This window comes from Antechinus flavipes, chromosome 4 (assembly GCF_016432865.1).
Source record: "Antechinus flavipes isolate AdamAnt ecotype Samford, QLD, Australia chromosome 4, AdamAnt_v2, whole genome shotgun sequence".
NCBI lineage: Eukaryota > Metazoa > Chordata > Mammalia > Dasyuromorphia > Dasyuridae > Antechinus > Antechinus flavipes.
The window spans coordinates 466,856,593-466,880,337 of NC_067401.1; the positions used below are offsets into that span (position 1 = coordinate 466,856,593).

Consider the following 23,745-nt stretch of genomic DNA (forward strand, 5'->3'; position numbering starts at 1 on the left):
TAGAGAACAAATGGCAAAGCAGGAGGAGGAGGTAGAGGAAAAGGGGAGGAAGAGGAAGAATACAAAGAGGAAGAGTAGGAAAAGAAAGAGGAGGATAAGGAGGTGGAGGAGAATACTGAATTTTTATTTCAATTGTTTTATTTCAATTGATATTTTATTTTAATTATTCCCCATTATTCTACATATATTAGAATTTTATTTTAATTATTTTCCATAATTCTCTATATATTTGACTTTTATTCCATTTATTACACTTATATTGGCACTTTAATCTATCTGTTCCAATCTCTTGGAATTTCATTCTAATTTATTCTGATTCTATCAATTTTTATCATTATTATCTATTATCTAATTATCTCAATTTATTCTGAATCTATGGGAATTTTATTCTAGTTATTCCAATAAAGTTGAAATTATTTTCTCTAAATCAACTATACAGCTGTATTTAAATCTAAATAAGATGTAGGGTCCCTGAATCCTAGGTTTAGACACCCTTAAATTAATTCCCAAGCCCACTTGGAGGCAGCTTGCAATAGGAGGTAGAGTTCTGACTGGATCAGCTGAATAAGGTTCCATTGAAGGCTCTGAACAGTACAAGGAGCAATGGGACCTTGCTGGTTTCCTTGCCTCCCTGCGTCTCATCTTGCTGCTCTCCTAAACAAGGGCTGAGGTTCTGGATCTCATCTTGCTGCTCTCCTAAACAAGGGCTGAGGTTCTGGGTCTCTTCTTGCCTCAAAGCTCTGGCTCTGTGATTTGGGGCTCACTGGATGCATCTGCCTATGTATGGAACCTCCTCAGTTCTCTCCGACCAGATTGTCTCTCTGGCTCCCAGCTGACAAGCCTGGTGTTCTCTTCCTGTGGAGTGGGTGGTGTTTGTTCCCAGAGGCAGGCCCTGAAAGAAGGCAGAGGGCTGGGGTAAAGAGCAGAGGCTGGCGCTGTCCCTGGCTAGCCAATAAAACCAGCCCTGGCAGCAGTTCCCCCGAGATAAACACAGCTTGATTTGGGAATACAACTTCCAGTGGCTCCATAGCAGGAAGAGAAAGAGGGAGGAGGAGTTGGGCTTGTCTGGCCTTCTTGCCAGAGCTTGGAAAGATGCAGCTCTCTCTGAGAAACATGATCCTTTCTCTTTGTGAAGGAATCCCCCTACAGAACCTCCTTCTCCTTTCTGCCATCATCCTGATCCTGGCACATTATCTGAAGAGAAGAAGAATTAGGAATCTAAACTATCCTCCTGGCCCTCCAGGGCTGCCCATATTGGGCAATTTCCTCCAGATGGACTTCCAAAAACCGCAAGTCACCATGCAAAAGGTAAAGAATGAGATGGGAGGAGAGAATCCACTGGATGTGAGGGGGGCATAGGAACTGGGGTATATATTGGATAATGTGCTGGAGAGAGCAGCAAACAAGCCCAGGTGTTCATCTCTGCTCTGGCCCTCCTAGGGAGGCATTATATTACAATGGACAGAATGTCTGGTTCGGGGCTAAGAGGGCCAGGTTCACAGCCTCCTTCTGACCTGTGGGAGCTGAAGAAACTTCTTACATGTGGAGTGTGTCCTTGTGGAGTTCCCTTTTGTATGTGGTCACATTTACATGCTTTCTAAGATCACTCTGACTCCATTTCTGTGAATCTGATCCAATGTGATAAGAATTCTAAAGTCCTTTGCACACTGATGGACACCCATTAAGCATTAGATAAATGTCAGCTATTATTATTATTACCATTACATCTAAAGGGATAGGTGAGTTCCTTGAAAGACTGTCTTTTGCTTTTTTGTATTTCAACATTTAGAATCTGGTATACAGTAAGCACTTAATACATGTTCATTATTAGACAGACTGACAGAAATTGCACAGGCAGCCTCTGAAGTCTCTTCAGATTCTAAAATCAGAGGCACTTAATCTGGGGCCATTAAATTTAAGTTAGAAATATGTTTTGATCGCTGTACTTTAATATACTGATTTCCTTTATAATCCTACACCTTTTATTAATACACATTTAAAAACTTCCTTCTGAGAAAGGACCATAACATTCAGTAAACTAATGAAGGGACAATAACATCAATGACACCAACAAGAAGAACAACACACACACACACACACACACACACACACACATTTATAAGTTAACAACCCTGAGTCCACAATTCTTATCTTCAGACTTTGTACATGACATGTCAACCCCTGGTGTTTACTTGACTTGTTGGTCAATTATGGCTATTAACATTATGCTGCCAACATGTTTCAATTAATTTCACCAAACGCTAACACTGATTTTCTATACCCCCCCTCACATCACAATGCTGGATAGAATTAGGTACACTCTTCTCTTCTTCTATATAAGAATTATTTCACCTTTTTTGTATCCTGGACCCCTCTGGCAGTCAATCTGGGGAAACCCATAGATACTCCCTCAAAATCATGGTTTTAAATGCATAAAATGGGACTATATAGGAAAGTAATTATAATGAAATTCAGGAATTGAAATTTAAAGAAAAGAAAACCAAGTTGCTAAGACTCAGATCTTTTTCAGAAAAAATGTACTTTTAAAATTGTGTGTGTGTGTGTGCATAATTTAGTCTGATTAAAACACACTTATTTACATTTATCCTTTTGATTTCCACTTTAATACATTGAGTCAACCACAGCCCATTGAAATTGTTTTGCTCAACTCCATCACCCAGATACCCTTCCCATTTAGTGTTGAAATGCAAATTAGATGAGCACCCCATCTGTGCTTTTATTAGTCATTAATAAAATGTTAGACAGCCAGGGCCCAAAACAGGGCCAACATAGATCTCCTACCTGAACATTTATGATTCCTATCTTGGTGTTTGGTCTCTATGCAGTACCTCCTGCTGTCTCCCATATGAGATTGCTATCACCTTTACACATTTATAAAGAATATTCTGTGCATTATCCATATGATCCTCAACAAATCCCATCAAGATAGATACTACATAAGCAGAAACAATATCTTGGAAAAGGTTCACTGACTGGTTCCTGGTAGGGGACAAATGTAGGATCTGCACCCAGATCTTACTAGATTTCAGGTCCTATGCCCTTATTACATTTTACCTGTCACCTCATTTTTTTTTACTTTTTTTTGTAATTACTAAATAATATACATAGTTACTCAGTATTATATGGAACTTTTACAACAATTGAGCATATATTAAGGTACAGAGAAATTGTCAATACATGTAAAAAGTCAGAAAAATAATCACATTTTTACAGGTCATTTGGTAACAAAATAGTGATTCAGTGAATTAAAAACATCAGATTTAACTGTAGACTTAGTAAAGAAATAGTAAGTAATAAATGGCTCCAAGAACAAATAATAGAAACAATTAATCATATACAGAACAATGATAATGATAAAAAAAACCTGACAAAATTTTGGGGACACAGTTAAAAAGATTCCCAGAGAAAAAATGTATTCCTAAAAACATAATAAAAATAGAAAATAAATTTATTAATTAAATATTTACTGAGAATATTCAATAGCAGTAAGATATGAGAAAGAAGTTCTTAAAGCCATTGTTTTAGGGGCCAAAGATACAGTAGAATTCTTTATTAGTTGATAACATTATAGTTTGCTTGGAAAAATCTAAGGTATCAGCAGATATACAAATTGAGAAAATATATAGCTTTAGGAAAATTGTAATTACAAAATCATTCCACAAAAAAATAGCATTTCTATATCATAACAAACCCCAATGAAATACAACAAAAAGGGAAATCCAATTCAAATTAACTACAAAATGCACAGAATATTTTGGTGCTTTTTATTTATTTATTTATTTTAATAGCTTTTTATTTACAAGTTATATGCATGGTTAATTTTACAGCATTGACTGTTGGAGTTCAAATGTTGGAGTTCTTGTTCTATAAAATATTATAAAAGTTCTCTCTGGGTGCCTTCCCTGGAATCAGGATTTTGTCAGTCCCTGTTCGGGCGCCAAAATGTGGTGAGCTTTTTCTTCTCAAAACACAGCCAGGTGATAAAAGTTCAGATCTTTTATTATCTCCAATGTAGCCCAGTTAGCTTAGAGGTCTATCTCTCTGCTTGGTTCCAAGAGCTCCCTCCAAATGTCGCCAAATCCAAAGATGTCCTTCAGCCTTTGCCTCTGCTTTCTTCAGTCTCCAGCCAGCTCCACTCTTCATGTCATTCTGGTGAAATCTGATCGAGAGCCTCTGTCTGTCTCTTTTATACAAGAGGGAGGAATTGTGGGATATGAGAGAGAGGGATTATGGGTTTTCTCTCATAGTGCTCTCTGGCCCTAAGAGCTTTAAGGGAGGTGTGAATTCCCAAAGTTACAAAGTTTACTTTGTGAATCTGGCATACTTGTGAACTCTGAGGAGTAAAGGTGTAAACACAAGCATGGTACTAATTAATTCTACTTAATACCTTGTTTCAGGTTCTGGCCCAAAACATCCTCTTGTAAGATCAGATCAACTCTAATTAGTTAGCAGTTTGTAAAGATTCCAACAATTGACAATTGCCAAACCTCTTTGGAACAAGAGTTCCAATTTTTCCCCTCTTCCCCTACCCCCTCCCCTAGATGGCAGGACAACCAATACATGGTAAATATATTAGAGTATACATTAAACACAAAATAAGTATGCATGTCCAGACTATTATTTTGCTATAAAAGAATTGGACTCCAAAATATTGTACAGTTAGGCTGTGAAGGAAATCAAAAATGCAGGCAGACAAAAATATAAGGATTGGGAATTATATATAATGGTTCTTAATCATCTCCCAGAGTTCTTTCACTGGATGTAGCTGGTTCTGTTCATCACTGCTTCATTAGGACTGATTTGGTTCATCTTATTGATGAAGATGGCCAAGTCCATCAGAATTGATCATCATATAATATTGTTGAAATATATAATGATCTCCTGGTCCTGCTCATTTCACTCAGTATCAGTTCTCTCCAGGCCTTTCTGAAATCATCCTATTGGTTGCTTCTTACAGAACAATAATATTCCATATTATTCATATACCACAATTTATTCAGCCCTTCTCCAATGGATGGGCATCTATTCAGTTTCCAGTTTCTGGACACTACAAAGAAGGCTGCCACAAACATTTTGGCACATATAGGTCCCTTTCCCTTCTTCAAGTTCTCTTTGGGATATAAGTCCAATAGCAACACTGCTGGGTCAAAGGGTATGCACAGTTTGATAATTTTTTGAGCATAGTTCTAAATTGCTCTCCAGAATGGCTGGATGTATTCAGAATACCACCAACAATGTATTAGTGTCCCTGTTTTCCCACATCCCCTCCAACATTCTGCATTATTTTTCCCTGTCATTCTAGCCAGTCTGACAGCTGTGTAGTGTTTTTTTTTGTTTGTTTGTTTTGTTTTGTTTTGTTTTGTTTTTTACTTTTTGAATTCTAAATATCCCGACCTTCTGAAAATACTTATTATGTGCTATAAAATTGAGGAATTTCTCTGTCTAAGGTACTTAAAGCAGAAGAGAAATATTTTGGGGGCACTATCAAGCTGTAATACCTTTGGATTAGGGGGTGACAGCCTCTGAGTGTCTGTTACCTGAGTCTGATCTTGCTAAGTTCAAAGAAGCTCATGACCATGTTGGCAGCAAAACTGATTGATTTTTTTATCTCTCTCAGAAATCATCTACTGAGTTTTGAGTGGGCTTTGTTTGTTGTCAGGGTTGGGGGAAAGAATTAATAAGTCAATTAACAAGCATTTCATAAATATCTAATATGTATCAGGTACTAAACTAGGTGCTAAAGATTAAGAAAACAAAAATGAAATTGTCTCTGCCTTCTGGGAGTTTACATTCTACCCATTGAAATGAACATACAAAGGGTTCGATGATCTCTAAATTTTTCCTGTGTACTAAACTCCAAATTTTTCTGCGTCATATATTCCAAGTCCACCATGCTTCTTTGAATATAGCAGTGAATTCAGAACCTGGAATGTATTCCTTTTCCCCCTGAATTTTTTAGAATTCACTGTTCCCATCAAAGCTCAGCTTCAGCAGGCCATCTCCTGCAGAAAGCCTTTCTGATACCCCCCTAACTGCTAGTCTCCCTGAAATCACTTAGAATTTCCTTTGTATTACTTGGTATTGAATTAAATACTCAGAGATCATTTTCTTCCAATATCAATTCCTCAAGGCATGTGACTGTATCTTTGTGACTATCTGATCAGCTTATCAGCACCTAGCACAGCAATTGAGATACAGCTGGATGATTCAGTGTTTGTTAGGGTGAGTTGAACATAATTGAGTGGAAATGGATTAGACTGAATTGAGTGGGCACCACTGGAATTGTTTCACACATGCTAGAATGTCATCTAATAATAATATTTAAAAAATTAACCTGAAAGGCAATGAAAGTTTTCAACTCAAAATTATACTGTTTCAGTTTGTCAGGAAATACGGAAATATTTTGTGCATGCATGTGGGCAGTCAAACTTTTATAACAGTAACTGGATTGCCAATGATCAAGGAGGTCCTGGTCAACCAAGGTGATGTGTTTATTGAGCGACCCCAAATCCCTCTCCATCTTCATATCGTTAAGAGATTTGGTGACTTCTCTGAAATGATAGGTAAGTTATTTCAATCTGCATTTGTGTGATCAATAATGATATAGAGCATGTTTTCATATAAGTTGTGACTTCTTCAATGGAAAACTGCCCACTTATTTTCTTTGACCACATCATTTGGGAAATTACTGGTACTCTTTTAGATTTGACAAAATGCTTTCTATATTACAGATATAAAACTTTCTTCTGATAAAGTCACTAATTCCCTCCCCCCCCCATTTTGTGCTTTCCTTTTGATCTTGGCTAAATTTGTTTTACTTGAATTAAAATTTTCAATTTCATATAATTAAAACTATTCATTTTCTAACATGGATATCTTTTCATAATTTGTAAATTGTTCATCTATCCAGATATCTGATGAAAAAATTCATGATTTTTTCCAAACTTTCTTGTGAAATCTCTCTTTATGTCTAGTTTATGTAACTATTTTGACCCTAACTTGTTAATTGGTATGAAATATTGGTGAATGCTCAGTTTATGCCATACTTTTTTCCCCCATTTTTCCCAACAATTTCTTTAACCAAATAATGAATTCTTATATCAAAATTTTGTCTTTACACTTGTCAAATACAATGTTATTGTGTCTTGTCTGCTACTCTAAATTGTATATCCATGTTTATTTTTTCCATTACTTTTAGTATTACTTTTCTATTACTTAGACAGAATCAAAGTGCTTTGATGATGATTTTCTTATAATACAATTTAAGATCTAATGCTGCTGGATATCCCTTCTTTATGTCTTTATTCATTATTCCTTTGAATAATCTTGACTTTTTGTTTTTCAAATGAATTTCGTTAATATTCTTTCTAATTAAGAAAGAAAATGAAATTTAATCGGAATAGCATTAAATATTTAAACTACTTTGGGGAAAAACTGTTTTTATTATATTGCCCCAGCTTAACCATGAACAATTAATATCATTCCAATTATCTAAATTTAATTTTATTAGTATAATTTTTTAAAACTTATTTACATAGTTCCTGGGATTTTTTGGGCAACTGTGCTACCAGGCATTTTATATTGTTTAACATTATATTAAATAGGGTATCTTTTAATTTGTGTTCTGGTAGAATTTTGTTTTTGATATATAAAAATGATCACAATTCATGTGATTTTAATTTATACCTTGCTACTTTGCTAAAATTATTAATTGATTCACCTAACTTTTAACTTGAACCTTTGGGATTTCCCAAGTACATTAACAAGTCATATAAAGAGGTCATTTTAATACCATTTTTCCTATTCTGATTCCTTCTATTTCTTTTCCTTCTCTTATTGCTTTTGATTGTTCTCCAATACAACACTGAATAATATTGATAATAGCAGGGATACATTTTTTTTCACAATCTACTTCATCACTAGTCCTCTAGTTTAATGCCTTTTGAAGATTTTAGATAAATGCTTTTTATCAAATTAAGGAAAAATTACTATCAAGACATTCCAGGTTTATTAATATAAATAATAGTTTAAGACAAAAGATAAATAAAAAAAAGCTTTTTCTAAACTTACTGACATAACCATATGATTTTTTTTACTTTTATATTTGATGTTATCAATTGCATTAATAGTTTTTCTTATGTTAAATAATCCTTCCATTCCTGGTATAGAGTCCACTTGATCATAATTATATTTTTTGTAATATATTGTTTTAATCTTTTAGTTAGAATTATATTTAGGATTTTTATATTCATATTAATTATTGAAAATTGGTCTATATTTTTTTCCTGAATTAGGTATCAGTATCATTTTTTTTTTCAGAAAAGAAATTTGGCAAAATATCTTCTTTAACTATCATTCAAAATGAGTCACTTAGTATTGAAAGTAGTTGATCTTTAAATGGTTAATAGATTTCACCAACAAATTCATATGATTATTGTACTTTTTAGGAAGCTTATTTATGGCCTGATCAATTTCTTTTCCTAAAAAAAACGGTCTATTTAAAAATTCTGCTAATCTGGGAAATTTATACTTTTGTAAATATTCGTATATTTCACTTACATTATTACATTTAATGGAAGCACACAATTTAGAAAAAAATAACTCCTCATAATTGCTTTTATTTCATCTTAGTGATATATTCATACTTTTCATTTTTTTAATATTAGTTATTTGATTTTTTTTCTTTTTCTAATCATATTAACCAATTTTTATCTATTTTTGAAAGATTTTTCATAAGTCGATAGGGAATCTTGAGTGTGTTTTTTTTCTAATAACTTTTTATTGATAGAACCCATGCCAGGGTAATTTTTTACAACATTATCCCTTGCACTCACTTCTGTTCCGATTTTTCCCCTCCCTCTCTCCACCCCTCTCCCCCAGATGGCAAGCAGTCCTATACATGTTAAATAGGTTACAGTATATCCTAGATACAATATACATGTGCAGAACTGAACAGTACTCTTGCTGCACAAGGACAATTGGATTCAGAAGGTATAAATAACCCGGGAAGAAAAACAAAAATGCAAGCAGTTTACGTTCATTTTCCAGTGTTCTTTCTTTGGGTATAGCTGCTTCTGTCCATCCTTGATCAATTGAAACTGAGTTAGATCTCTGTCAAAGAAATCCACTTCCATCAGAATACATCCTCATACAGTATCATTGTTGAGATATATAATGATCTCCTGGTTCTGCTCATTTCACTCAGCATCAGTTTATGTAAGTCTCGCCAATCCTCTCTGTATTCATCCTGCTGGTCATCTCTTACAGAATAATAATATTCCATAACATTCATATACCACAATTTACTCAACCATTCTCCAATTGATGGGCATCTATTCATTTTCCAGCTTCTAGCCACTACAAACAGGGCTCCCACAAACATTTTCACACATACGGGTCCCTTTCCCTTCTTTAGTATCTCTTTGAGGTATAAGCCCAGTAGAAACACTGCTGGATCAAAGGGTATGCACAGTTTGATAACTTTTTGAGCATAGTTCCACATTGTTCTCCAGAATGGCTGGATGTGTTCACAATTCCACCAACAATGTATCAGTGTCCCTGTTTTCCCACATCCCCTCCAAAATTCTGCATTATCTTTCCCTGTCTTTCTAGCCAATCTGACAGGTGTGTAGTGGTATCTCAGCGTTGTCTTAATTTGCATTTCTCTGATTAATAATGATTTGGAGCATATTTTCATATGGCTAGAAATAGTTTCAATTTCTTCGTCTGAGAATTGTCTGTTCATATCCTTTGACCATTTATCAATTGGAAAATCACTTAATTTCTTATAAATTAGAGTCAATTCTCTATATATTTTGGAAATGAGACCTTTATCAGAACCTTTGACTGTAAAAATGTTTTCCCAGTTTACTGTTTCCCTTCTCATCTTGTCTGCATTAATTTTGTTTGTACAAAAACTTTTCAATTTGATATAATCAAAATTTTCTATTTTGTGGTCAATAGTGATCTCTAGTTCTTCTTTGGTCATAAATTCCTTCCCCTTCCACAGGTCTGAGAGGTAAACTATCCTACGCCCTGCCAATTTATTTATAATCTCATTCTTTATGTTTAGGTCATGAACCCATTCTGACCTTATCTTAATGTATGGTGGTAACTGTGGGTCAATGTCTAGTTTCTGCCATACTAAATTCCAATTTGCCCAGCAATTTTTGTCAAATAATGCATTCTTATCCCCAAAACTGGGGTCTTTGGGTTTGTCAAACACTAGATTATTAAAGTTATTGGCTGCTTTGTCCTTTGAACCTAATCTATTCCACTGATCAACTAGTCTATTTCTTAGCCAATACCAGATGGTTTTAGTAACCGCTGCGTTATAATATAATTTTAGATCTGGTACAGCTAGGTCACCTTCATTTGATCTTTTTTTTTTTTCATTAATTCCCTTGCAATTCTTGACCTTTTGTTTTTCCATATGAACTTTGTTGTTATTTTTTCTAGGTCATCAAAATAGTTTTTGGGGAGTCTGATTGGTATAGTGCTAAATAAATAGATTAGTTTAAGTAGTATTGTCATCTTTATTATATTTGCTTGCCCAATCCAAGAGCATTTAATATTTTTCCAGTTGGTTAGATCAGACTTAATTTGTATGGAAAGTTTTTTTGTAGTTTTGCTCATAAAGTTTCTGATTTTCCCTTAGCAGAAGATTCCTAAATATTTTATACAATCAGTAGTTACTTTAAATGGAATTTCTCTTTTTGTTAGTGATATATAAGAATGCTGATGACTTTTGTGGGTTTATTTTGTAGAGTGTGTTTTTAAGAAAAAAATTAACCCTATCTATATAAAAGGAGCTTTAAAAATTTAATAGTGGTTGCTCTTATCATATTCCAACCCTTGGTAGCAAATAGTAAACATTTTTAGTGGACCACAGTTGTAGTAAGTACAACACTTAAATGACCTTAGAGCAATTACCAGATGACCATGACCACAGGAATTTGAGAAACATGGAAATTGCTGAAATAGAAGAGGAGAAAAAACTAAAAATATGAAAAAAGAGAGAGGGGGGAGAGAGAGACACACACAGAGAGAGGCAGAGAAACAGATAGAGACAGACATACAGAGACACAGAGAGAGACAGGAAGGAAGGAAGGAAGGAAGGAAGGAAGGAAGGAAGGAATGGAGGGAGGGAGGGAAGCAGGGAGGGAGGGAGGAAGAGAAAGGAAGGGAGGGAGCGAGAGAGAGAAGGAGGGAGTGAGGAAGGGAGGAAAAAAGAGGGAGGGAAGGAGGGAGAGAAGACAGGAAGGGATAGAAGGAGGGAGAGAGGAAGAGGGGAAGGAGGAAGAGGAGAAGGAGGGAGGGAGGAAGAGAGGGAAGGAGGGAGGGAGGGAGGGAGGGAGGAAGGGGGAAGAAAGGAGGGAGGGAGGAAGGAAAAAAGGGAGGGAGGGAGGGAAAGAGGGAGGGAGGAAGAGAGGAAGAAAGAAAGAAAGAAAGAAAGAAAGAAAGAAAGAAAGAAAGAAAGAAAGAAAGAAAGGAAGGAAGGAAGGAAGGAAGGAAGGAAGGAAGGAAGGAAGGAAGGAAGGAAGGAAGAAAGAAAGAAAGAAAGAAAGAAGAAAGAAAGAAAGAAAGAAAGAAAGAAAGAAAGAAAGAAAGAAAGGAAGGAAGAAAGGAAGAAGGAAGGAAGAAAGGAAGGAAGAAGGAAGGAAGGAAGGAAGGAAGGAAGGAAGGAAGGAAGGAAGAAAAAGAAAGAAAAGAGAAAAAAAGAAAGAGAGAGAGAGGAAGGGAGAAGGGGAGGGAGGGAGAGAAGGAGAGAGGGGAAGCTTAAAATACAACAATTGCCGGAACAGATACAGTCTCTGGCTATTGGAATTGCTGATTAAAAAACGTAGTAACAATAAGCAGAAGTGGCACCAGACCCATTAGGAATGAGGTATAAATGTTCACACTGGCACAGCAATACCTAAATTTAATTTTGGGTCATGGTTACCTTACCACAGTAAGGTGTCTAAGAGGTTATTGCTCTTTTAAACCTGCCCTGAGTTTATGTTGGCAGTTTTCCCCAACTACTTTCCATTTTATTACCAGGTCAGAAGTCCTCTTGCTGAAAGTCCCATCAAGAAGGAGGAGGCAACCAGGGTGTCTAGTGGATAGAGAGCTAAATCAGGAAGTCCTTTTTCAAATCTAGTCTCAGACATTTACTATTCCTTAGTGATCCTGGGGAAGTCACTAAATCTGTTTCCTCAACTGTAAAATGGAGATAATAAAAGCATCTACTTCACAGGGTTATTGTGAGATTCTAATGAGATAATATTTGTACAATGCTTAGCATAGTGCCTCGCATATAGTTGGTGCTTAATAAATGCTTATTTTCCCCCTCTCTTTTTCTTTACTCAGTTAAAGTTCTCTGTGGAAGGACTGCTTCTTTTCCCCCATGGGAGCTAAGTAATTACACAGAAACAGTTTGACCTCTCCCCTGTCATTAAAAAGCAACAGATCTCAAAACAATTTTATCCTCTGGCACTTCCCCACAACTCTAGACTTTGGTCACCAAATTCTTCACAGAAAAAAATATTTCCTAGGAAAGGATTATTCCAGTGTCTCTCTTCTATAAACTTCTATTCTTGAGTAGAGACAAATGGAGTTGACTGCTATTAATTATACTGTTGGCAAAGTAGGGGCCTCTTCAGTACCAGATCACATCAAGCATAAAAGAGACAAGGAGCCTCCTTGTAGCATATCCATCACCCATAGGCCAAGGTATCACTGTCCTGCCTGGACCATGACATTGGTGAAATCAACAAGGCCCATTTGAGATGGCTTGGGCCATTCCAAGTGGATCTGACCATTGAGATTAGAATTTGGGCTCCTTGCACTGTCCATATCTTTCCAAAGCAGAAAATTATCCAGCAGCCAATCATCGCTGACTGAGGAAATATGAAGCTTATGTTTATGTCCCCAAGGCTGCATACAGACCGTTGGACCTCAGAGACATAGCATCTCTGTTTTGTCTTTTGAACTTCCAGGCATTTCCATGTGTTCTACAGTAGAAGTTTAAGTGTTATTTGCCTAATTAGCATGTAAGTTTTTTGGGAACAAGAACTATCTAGTACTTACTACGTATATCCACTATAGTCTCTGGCATATGAAAGTGTCTCTGGTTTTTCAATCTTATTCAGTTGAATTCCATTATTAGTGTCGGAAATAACCACTTTAGTAAAATGACAGAGCTTTTGAAATAGTGATATAAATTATTATTAATATAATTATTTAGGCTTAATCATGTCTAATGGCCAACTGTGGAAACAGCAAAGAAGATTTGCCTTAATGACTCTAAGGAACTTTGGTTTGGGAAAGAAGACCCTGGAAGATCGGATACGGATGGAGGCCAAGTATCTCATTGAGGCTATCAGGGAAGAAAAAGGTGAGCACTAGTTAGAGATGTTTTCAATTGCTTGTGATTTTCCATTTGGCCAGATGGACATTAAAGAGAATCTGTACTTGTGGATGGGACAATCAGGGGGAGAAAAGGTCATCCCTAGAGTAAAGAAAGGCAAAATATTACCCCTAAGTACCCAGGGAATGTTTTCAAAGACACAAATTTGTATTCTAGGGAAAAATGAGACCGGAAGCAAGGAAGCAAGCCTTGATGGTTCATTCTTTTGGATGCCTTTATAATCATTTTCTTCCATTAAAACTATGACTCTACATGTTGCACTTAAATATTGCCTTTGTTGGCCCCTACACACACATGAACACATAACCTCTGCCTCTATTTTCTCCTGCTGTCCTTCTCTAACTCTTTCTACCTAATCATTCTTCTACCATTCTAGTTATTGAACCAGTTATTTCCATTTCTTTGTTTCTCCTGTTTCATTCTCTTTTTTTCTCTTCTGCTTTGCTCTCTTCTTCATACTCTTTAGAAAGTGTGTGTATATGTATGTGTATGTGTATGTGTATATATATATATATATATATACATATATATACATATACATATATATACATATATATGTATATACATATATATGTATATAATATATACACAGTCTTGCATACATATTACTATCTTCACTTTTAGAATATTGATTATTTTTTAAAAATTAATCATTATTTTCTTCTTGTTTCTCCTTTAACTAGGAAAAAATAAAATGCTAGTAACAAATACTATCCAAAATAAATTTTTTTTTTCAATTGGTCATGTTCAGAAACATATGTCTCATTATGTAATCTAAATCTGTCAGGAGGTGGATAGCTGGTGCATCATTGATCCTCTTGAGTTTTGATTGATATTTCACTGATACAAGTTCTTAAATCTATCCATGTTATCTTTCTTTGCACAATGCCCTTGTTATAGACCTGCATTCTGTTACTCTTCCTCCTCTTTCTATGTTTCTTTTTTTCTTTCTGCCTCCTCCCATTCTCATCCACTTCCCCTTTCTCCTCATCTTCTGCATACTCTTATTATCGTAGATTAAGGGTAGGTAATTAAGCTTGGAGACCATCAATCCAAATCTTTTTCCCATTCTTCATACCAATAAACTCAGGAGTGTAACAATTAAGTGACTTTCCCAAGATTAGTCAATTAAAAATATTTATTGAGTGCCTAGTACTGTATTCTAGGCACTATGCTAAATACTAAGGATATAACGAAAGGAATAAAAGAGTACCTGTCCTCAATGATCTCCTAGTCTAAGGAGGAAGACAACATGCAAACAACTATGTACAGACATGATAAAGACAGGGGAAACTGGAAATAACCAATAATAGGAAGGCATCAGAATCACAATAAAGTTATCCAATTAACAAATGTCAAGCTAGGGTTAGGGTTAAGGCCAGAATTTGAATAAATGTTTGAGGCTGTCCAGATCTCCCTATATCCAGGTCCACTTACACATTACTTTATATAGCCTCCCTTTCTTATTTTCATTCTCCTAATTTTTCTTTTAATTCCAGTATCTCCAGTTACAATTTCAAACTCTACTACTCATATGCATACAAATAGCCCACAAATATCACACATATATCTATGCAACACAGATGCATGTGTGTTCTCCTGCTCACTACTCCGAAAAGCACAACTTTTTAGATTTATACACATGCTATATCAGATATATAATTTTATATCTGATATATAGAACACAGAGGATAGAAATGCTTTCACGAGTCATCTAGTCCAACCACCTCATTTTACTTAATTACAAATAGAGACAAAGACAAGTAAAGCAACTTGTTCAAAGCTACTTAGGTAAAATATGTTTAAATAAAATATGCCAATTAAATCTCAAATATTCTGCTCCCCCTCACATCTATTTAATCAGTAGCTGGTTATGGACTAAAATACTAAAGCAGATGTGTACTGGGAAGTGGGGAGTGAAAGTGAAAAAAATATTGAAAAGAAAAAAAAAAGTTAATTCTGCTGGATTCCTTTAAAGGTCAAAGATGAAATCCATTCTATTCTGGTCAACAGGACAGCCCTTTGACCCCCACTATGTGATCAACAATGCTGTTTCTAACATCATCTGCTCTGTAACTTTTGGGAATCGTTTTGAGTACCATGATTCACAATTTCGGGAGCTCCTGAAGAGTATGGATGACGTCATGAAGCTTTTGGTCAGGTGGGAGTGTCAGGTAATAGAGCATCTCCTTCTGGGAATGGCTGAATCAACTTCAACTGCCTCCATGGGAAAAGAAACCAGAATGACTATATGGTTTAGGCAGGTACTGAGTCAGTTTGTATAGGACTTCCTCTAAACAGTAAAAGGGCTTGAGAGTGGGAGAGGAAAGAAACAGTGATATGAAAGAACATGTCTGGGGGACCCAAGCTTTTCCAGAACACTGTGATCTCCAGATAATAAGCAATAAATTTCTCAATATTCTTAAGTGTTCTTACGATATTTACAAAGAATATCAACTTACAAACATTTACTAAGCATTTATTGTGTGCTAGGTGATGAGACTGCACTAATTAAAAATGAAACAGCCCCTGACTTCAGGTGGTTTGCGATTTGTTAGAGGAGGCAACATGCTCTCCAGTGAGTTGTATATAACTAAATAAATATAATGGGGCAAGTTTTGGTGGATGCAGAATTAGGAGCCAGGATGACTAGTAAATGTTTAATGGAAAAGTTGTCTATTGAGCAAAGTTTGAGAGAAATCATTTCTGCAAAAGAGAGAGAGAAAAAGAGAGACACAGACACAAACAGAGAGAGATAGCAAAGACGGAGGAAGGAGGGAGATTTAGAGTCTGAGATCATATACAGAAACAGCTAGAGAAACAGAATGAGAAACTGAGAGAAGAGACACAATCAGAGAGACAGATAATTTAAGTGTTTTCCTTTAAGGTTTGTAAATAACATTAAAAACATTAGTTCTTACCTCAGTGCCTTTGCAGTAACTGTCATTGTTGTCTGGAATGCTCTCCCTTCTAACCTCTGCTTCTTGACTTTCTTAAAGAATGAGCTCCAGTTTCACCTCCTACTGCAGGATGGCTTTCCCAGGCCATTCAGCTATTAGTGCCTTCTCCTCTTAGAATACTTTTCAACAACTCTGCATATATCTTATATGTCCCTAGTTTTTTTTTTTTTCATAGTGTCTATTCCATTACAAGAGGAACTACCTGGAGAACAGGGACTGAAATTTTTCCCTCTTCCTTTGGATGCCCAGGACTCTCTAAAGCTCTTGGCATATGGTTAATGCTTAATAAATACTTGTTGATTAATTGATTTCTTTAGATCTTCTCAACAACCCCTTGAAATAGTTGCCATTAGTGTCCCCATTTTAAGGATAAGATAACTGAGACTAAGATAAGTTAATGTCTTGCCCAGCTAATAACTGTCTGAGGTAGAATTCTAACTCAGTTCTTCCTGAATCTTACTCCAGAATTATATCTACTCTTCCTGCTAATTGGTCAGTGTCTCATGTATCACTAGTTCATGATTTCACTTAAGTTCTCAAGTATTGGACTATGAAAGAAAATGAAGGAAAAGGATGAATGCCATCGGCTCTCATCTGCCTAAGTGAAGTAAAATGTAATTCAGGAGAAGGGAATTCTGTGGGGCTAACAGGGAAAGGTGGGCTCAAGTGACGGCAATTTCTTTAGAATGCATCTCTCCACTCATTCTTTGCACTGTGGAACCTGCCTAGATTGGTGACATCTTAAAAGAGTTATTTTGATGCATCAAAACATGGCCAAAGGCTTGGTGCTTCCATAGTTGGACAGCAACCTGAGTGTCAAAGGAACAATAGTATGAGATGAGAGACAGTGGTTACAGGGGGAATGGATTCAGAAGCAGAGATTTCATGGCCCTAAAAAAGGTAAAATCCATGTACTGACCTAAGATGAAGATGAAGCAGGAAAGTCAAACAGGAATTGACACTCAGCCATCCTATCCTGTCCTTTTTATATTATTTAGCTCTTCAATATATTTCCTTCTGTAATGAAATTCCTGCCAGGACCTCACCAGAAGCTCTTCAGAGAATTGAAAAAGCTAGAGTCTTTTGTAGAAGATGTGATCAAACAACACAAGGAAAACCTGAATTCAGAAGAGCCCCAGGATTTCATTGATGCTTACCTGAAGGAGCTGTCCAAGGTAAGGTAGACATAGAAAGTGGGCATTGTGCATAGAAAACAAACAAAAAAAAAGAAGTGCATAATTGGGAAGGGGAAGTTGTTAAATTTTTCAAAATCTTATATTTCTATCATAATGAAAAAATATTTCCTCAGAGATAATCCTGGGAGGTAGAGTATAGGTGATGAAGCTTACTACTAGAGAGCTCATCATTTCTATTTAGGATTGTAAGGGACAATAATGCTCATTGAGTTACAAACCCCAAATTTAATAAAGAGGGAAACCAAGGCATAGAAATGTTAGTTGACTTAGTCCAATCACAAAGTTGTTGGGAATCGGAAGCTGTATTTGAACCAGCTTTTTCCATTTCCAAGTCCAGTGTCCTTTTCATTACAAGTTACTCTGATTGGAATAAAGGTTTAGTCCTGATATTTCATCCCCATGATTCTCTACCTCTACCTCACTTTTCCCCTCTATCCTATCCAGAATTAATGTATGCATATACTTTGTAAATTCTATGACAGTATAACAATAAATTTAATTATCAACCTTATGTAGAAAATTAAAAACATAATCACCTTTGAGAATTTGTGCAATAGTTAAACATATGGACAGTTTTGCAGCCCATGTCACTCCCAAGTACTGTAGAATAAAATTTAAAATGTAATTTAGAAATGTTTAACCAAATACATAAAAGTGCATTAGAACATAGATAATTTAAGTCAACATAGAAGCTACAGGGATCTTTTTGAATGGTCTGATGACCCTATTTCTCTTTGAGTTTGATACCACAGGGGTTCCTTCCTAATTTCAAAATTTTGTAATTATGCCCTCTATATTAAAAAGTACTGGACCTCTACATGCATTATAGAACCTGGATTCATCATCCAAGTTTTATTAGAAAAATTAATTTTTTTTAGTCTCAGTATTTCTGTTTGAAAAATTGGTACAATATTATTAGCACTATTTGCTTCACAAGATTATAGAGAAATAAGCCAACAAATTGTAAAGCATTTTATACTATTTGTTTACTCATTAAGAGAATGAATCCAGAGGGTAAAATACCTATGTTTAATAATAATAATAATAATAATAATAATGCAAAGAAATGGCAATAAATATGTTACTTAGATGCGTATAGTGTGTCAACATTTGCAAAATGTTTGGGTTTTTTCCCTCTCCCAGGCAATGCTATGGGATAACTAGAACAGATATTATCTCCATTGCACAGATGGAGAAACTTAAAACAAAAGAGATTGAAGGATTTGTCCAATAATTATGGAGCATGGACATATGAAACCAGTTCTTTTGACTTACTGTTCTAACTAAAGAGCATGAAATATGTAATATATGAACATAGAAGAAAAAGAGATTGTCAAGTCAATTACTTTGAAAATGGTTAGAATGTTGAATTTGGAATCAGAAAAACTTGAGCTCAAATCTGATCTCAGACACTAGCCTTGTGATCAAGGAAAAGTTACTCAATTTCAGTTTGCCTCAGTTTCCTCAAAAGTAAAATGAATATAATAATAACTTCTGTCTCACATGGTTGTTCTGAGACTGAAAATGAAAATACATTTTTCTTCAAATTTACTTATTTTTTTAAAAAAAATCTGCTCCAGTTTCATTCAAAACAAATTTATTTTACATTAGTTTTTAAGATTTTTGAGCTCATTTATCTCCTTTTTCCCCACCCAAAATTAAGAAACCACATGTGAAGTTATGTAAAACATTTCCATAAAAGTCAAATTATGAAAGAAAACATAGTTCTCTCACCCTAATGAAAATTTTAAAAATAAGTTAAGTTAAAAAGAAAGAGAGAGAGAGAGAGAGAGAGAGAGAGAGAGAGAGAGAGAGAGAGAGAGAGAGAGAGAGAATGCTTCAATCTGTTTTCAAAACAAATCATTTCCTTCTTTGGATAAGTATAGAATTTTTCATCATAAGTCCATCACAATAGTTGTGGATGATTGTATTACTGAGAAATATAAAGTCATTTACAGCCGGTCATCCCAAAATATTGCTATTACTCTGTATATAGCATATTTTACTTTGTTCATCAAGGACTTTCTAGTTGTTGTTTTTTTTTCCTGAGTTCATCATGCTCATTATTTCCCAGAAAACAATATTATTCCATCACAAATGCATGTCACAGTGTATTTATTTATTCCATAATTCATGGGCATCCCATTAATTTTTTTTATTTTTTTGTCCTGATAAAAGAGCTGTAATTGTGTGTGTGTGTGTGTGTGTGTGTGTGTGTGTGTGTGTGTGTGTGTGTGTGTAGCTCATTTTCCTCTCCCTCTCCCCCATTTTTGTTTCTAAATCTCTTTTGGTGTTCATTGTATCAGCAAAGCTGTGAGATGATCTACTGTGATTGATTTAGCTCTTCAAAGCAATACAAGGATTAGAGACAAGTCAAAAAGACTCAAAATGAAAAATACTATTCACATTCAGGGGGAAAATTTGATGAAATCAGAATGTAGATAGAAGCATTCAATTTTCCTTTTATGTTTTTTTTTAATTGTTTTCCCTTTCATTCAGTTTTTTTTTCCTTCCTCAATATGGTTAACATGGAAATATATCAAATTGTGCAACATCTTAGCAAAAAAGGAAGGATGGAAAAAATTTGGAACACACAAATTTATATTTAAAATATATTAACTTTTTGGATTATTTGTTTTCTAAGAGAAGGGGGAGAAAAATAACAGACAAAAAACAGGGTTTTGCAAGGGTGAACATTGAAAACTATGCTTGCATGTGTTTTGAAAAATAAAAAGCTATTATTAAAAAATTAAAAAGAATAAAAATTCACTTTTAAAAATATTCAAATTCTCTGTAGCTGTACTTGTAAAAATATTATTTCAAAAAAGTTAGGAGCTCTCATTCTCAACAGGGATTGTGTTCTTGGGGGTAAAAGGGAAGCCCAAAATCTGTCACCTTGACTTTGACCCGTGGTTCCATAAAGCCTGAAAGCTCTTTATGCTTGGTGAAATCCATGATTATTTTTTGAATTAACCAACTAATCCATATCTTTTTAATTTAAGGATAACATCCATTCTAGTTTTAATGAAAAAAATTTAGTCTACTGCACCCTGGACCTCTTCTTTGCTGGAACAGAGACAACTTCGACCACACTAAGGTGGGGACTGCTGTACATGGCCCTTTATCCAGAGATCCAAGGTACAGTGATGGCAGCAAGCTATGCAACCCTGTAGAATTTGGCTCAGAAGAGTTCCCATTTACGGAAAGTTTCAAAATTTGTGAAGTGTGTTACATTATATTGCTTCAATTCTCATTGCAATAAAGCAGTGGTTACCATTTTCCCCATTATATGAAACCCTTTTGACATCAAAATGTTTTTCAAGACCCCATATGATATTAGCTTAAGTTTAGGATAATAGAGAGTATAAAATTTGCAATCAGGATGATATAAATTCAAATATTGCCTCAAAAACTTCCCAACCATGTGACTCTGAGCAAATCACATATCTTCTCTTAATCTCTGTGTTTTCATCTATAAAATAGGGACAATAATAGTTCCTATGTTATATGGTTGTTCCCATAATAAAAGAAATTGGTAAACATTAAATGTTTTGTAAATCTGAAAGTGTTACATACATACCAGATATTATTTAATTATTTTTCTTATACTATGTCATAACTATTTTTAATGAAACAGTATGTGATCAAAAAATAATATTTTAAAATGTATTTTTATTCTACTAAATATGATGAATTATCATAGATTTCAAATTAGAAATACTTAATTGAAGGATGCATTATTGATTCAATCTACAGAAAGTCATAAGGCCTTTAAATTAAGTGTTAGAAGGAATCTTAGAGACCATAAAGTCTAACCCCTCATTTTACAGAATTGAAAAACAAGACTGAAAGAAATTAAGTGATTTAAAGACCTTACACAAAGTCTAGTGAGACCTGATCATTTTAGATATACAGAAAATGAGATCCCAAGTGATTCTTATTCATGGATCTCAAATAGTTCCTGGTAAAGCCGAAATTTGAATCCATAATTCCATAATGTCACATTCCTGCATATCTTCCCAACCCCATAAATGTTCTTATTTGACTTTAATCAGTGGAGTCTCCAAGCTACAGGGCTTGGCAAGTTCAGTGAAGTGTCAAGTCAAACTTTTATAAAACCATGCATGTGTTTCTCCCATATGATCAGGAAAAAAATGAATGAGAAGGGAAAGAAAGATTTGAATTCACATCTACCTAGATATGAAAATCTGAGCAATTCCCTTGACTTCTGCCTTAGTTTCATCTCCAAAAATGCGGATAATAATAGCAGGATCCTTATGGCAAACTTGTGGTGATCAAATAAGATAATATTTGTCAGATTTTTCCAAACATTAAAGCGCTCTATGAATGGGAGATAATATTTGGGTCTCAAAAATTCTACCTCTACTTTCCAGGCAAAATACAAGATGAAATTGACAAGGTGATTGGCCAATCTCGACAGCCCACCATGGCTGATAAGGAGAATATGCCCTACACTAATGCAGCTATTCATGAAGTTCAAAGAATGGGAGATATTGTTCCTTTCAATGTACCCAGGATGGCTATGGTTGATACCATAGTAGCAGGATATCATGTTCCTAAGGTAAATGGCTGCCTCCTCCCGCCCACCCATGAATTTAAAGAGATTATATTTCCACCTACTTCTAAAGCCCAATTATTGACACCATTTGTCTTGCTCTGTGAGCTCCTTCCACAAGAAGAGATCTTTCTAAATCAAGTTATCTAAACACACACAGGTGTGTCTTTATAGTCAAGACACAAGGAAGCTGGTGGTTCTGATCCAACAAAACCCAGTGGATATAGAAGTGGAATCAGGAAGACCTGGATTGAAATTCAGCTTTAGATGCTTACTGTGTAACTCTTAGCAAGTCATTTCACCTGCCAGCCTCAGTTTCATCATCTGTAAATATGAAAGTATTCTAGCCCTAAAATCTATAATGCTAAAATTTATCCAGCCTGTATCAAAAGTTTTGAATAGGATCCCTTAACACCAGTCCCATAAGTCTTACACAGTATCTGATATTTTTAACGATCATTTCTGACAGGAGTTCTGAATGAATTTACTGATTTAGGGCACATTGCTATCTGTGAAGTTTACTCATTTACAATCTGATTCATAAGATGGTCCCATACGGGGCAGAGGGGTAGAGGTCAGCTGGAAGAAAAATTACCTGATGCTGATGGCATCAAACTTGCCCCAAAAGGCAATTTAGAACAAGGCAGTTTGGGTTCATTTCCTCCTGTCACTAGTTGGACGAACTTGAAAGAGTCTGCCTTTCCATGTATTGATTTACTTATCTGTAAAAATGAAAAGGATGGTCCCAATGGCCTCTACAATCCCTTCCAGTCCTAAAGTTGTGACTCTGAGGGGCAGAGGCAAGATGGCAGATAGCAGACATGGCTTTCTGTGATTTTCTCTGATCTCTCAAACCAATAGCATATTAAGCCTCTAAACTTGTTTTGGAGTGACAGAACCCACAAATATTTGGAGTACAACAAATTTCCAAAAGAAGAAACTTTGGTAGAGCTTCAGAACATGTTTGTTTTAATCAGGGAAGAGGAGAGACTGCAAAACCCAGATCACAGCATAGGGAATTATGCCACTGCTGCATCCCCATTTCAGGGAATCTACTACAAGGTTTTTAGGCTACTCTGTCCTGGTTGCAAACCTGTATTTTAGCCAAGTCAATGCAAGACACCCAAAAGTCAATACAAAAGGCAAATTGACAGCTTCTGAGATCAGGAAGATTGTAGGACCAGCTATGTTTACCCAGCCCTAGAAGCCAGTCAGTAGAACTGTCCCAAATCAAACTAAGTAGCTATCACTCCTTCATCTTAAGAGCAAACTTCAACCTTGAAATAATGAGCAAAACCCCAAAGGTCAATATGAGTTGGTCTTCATCTTTGATATATAAATATGGGAAGATGGTATGTTTATCTCTTGATATCTGTATCTCTGTAATGGAGATACTTAGAGAGTGCAGATATAATTTGATTTTATTGTGATGTTTTTTTAAAAAAAGAAACTAGAGAAGGAAATGTGATTCTACTGGAAAAAGAGGAAAACTGAGTCAAAGTGGTGTAAATTAGATCTCATGAAGAGTCAAAGAAAACTTATTGCAACTCAGGGGAAAATGGAAGGGGGATAAACATTGTG

At 35.3% G+C, this 23,745-nt stretch overlaps 1 protein-coding gene across 1 annotated transcript in view; it reads left to right on the forward strand.

The window, feature by feature from the left end:
• Positions 1–1,009: 1,009 nt before the first annotated feature.
• Positions 1,010–23,745, forward strand: part of LOC127563232 (cytochrome P450 2J4-like) — a 29,136-nt gene continuing 6,400 nt past the window's right edge. The window contains exons 1-7 of the mRNA XM_051999557.1: positions 1,010–1,308; positions 6,401–6,584; positions 13,250–13,399; positions 15,446–15,606; positions 17,391–17,567; positions 20,591–20,726; positions 21,983–22,170. Coding sequence (XP_051855517.1) covers positions 1,093–1,308; positions 6,401–6,584; positions 13,250–13,399; positions 15,446–15,606; positions 17,391–17,567; positions 20,591–20,726; positions 21,983–22,170 — 1,212 coding nt within the window. The 5' untranslated portion in view covers positions 1,010–1,092. The remainder of the gene's footprint in view (positions 1,309–6,400; positions 6,585–13,249; positions 13,400–15,445; positions 15,607–17,390; positions 17,568–20,590; positions 20,727–21,982; positions 22,171–23,745) is intronic.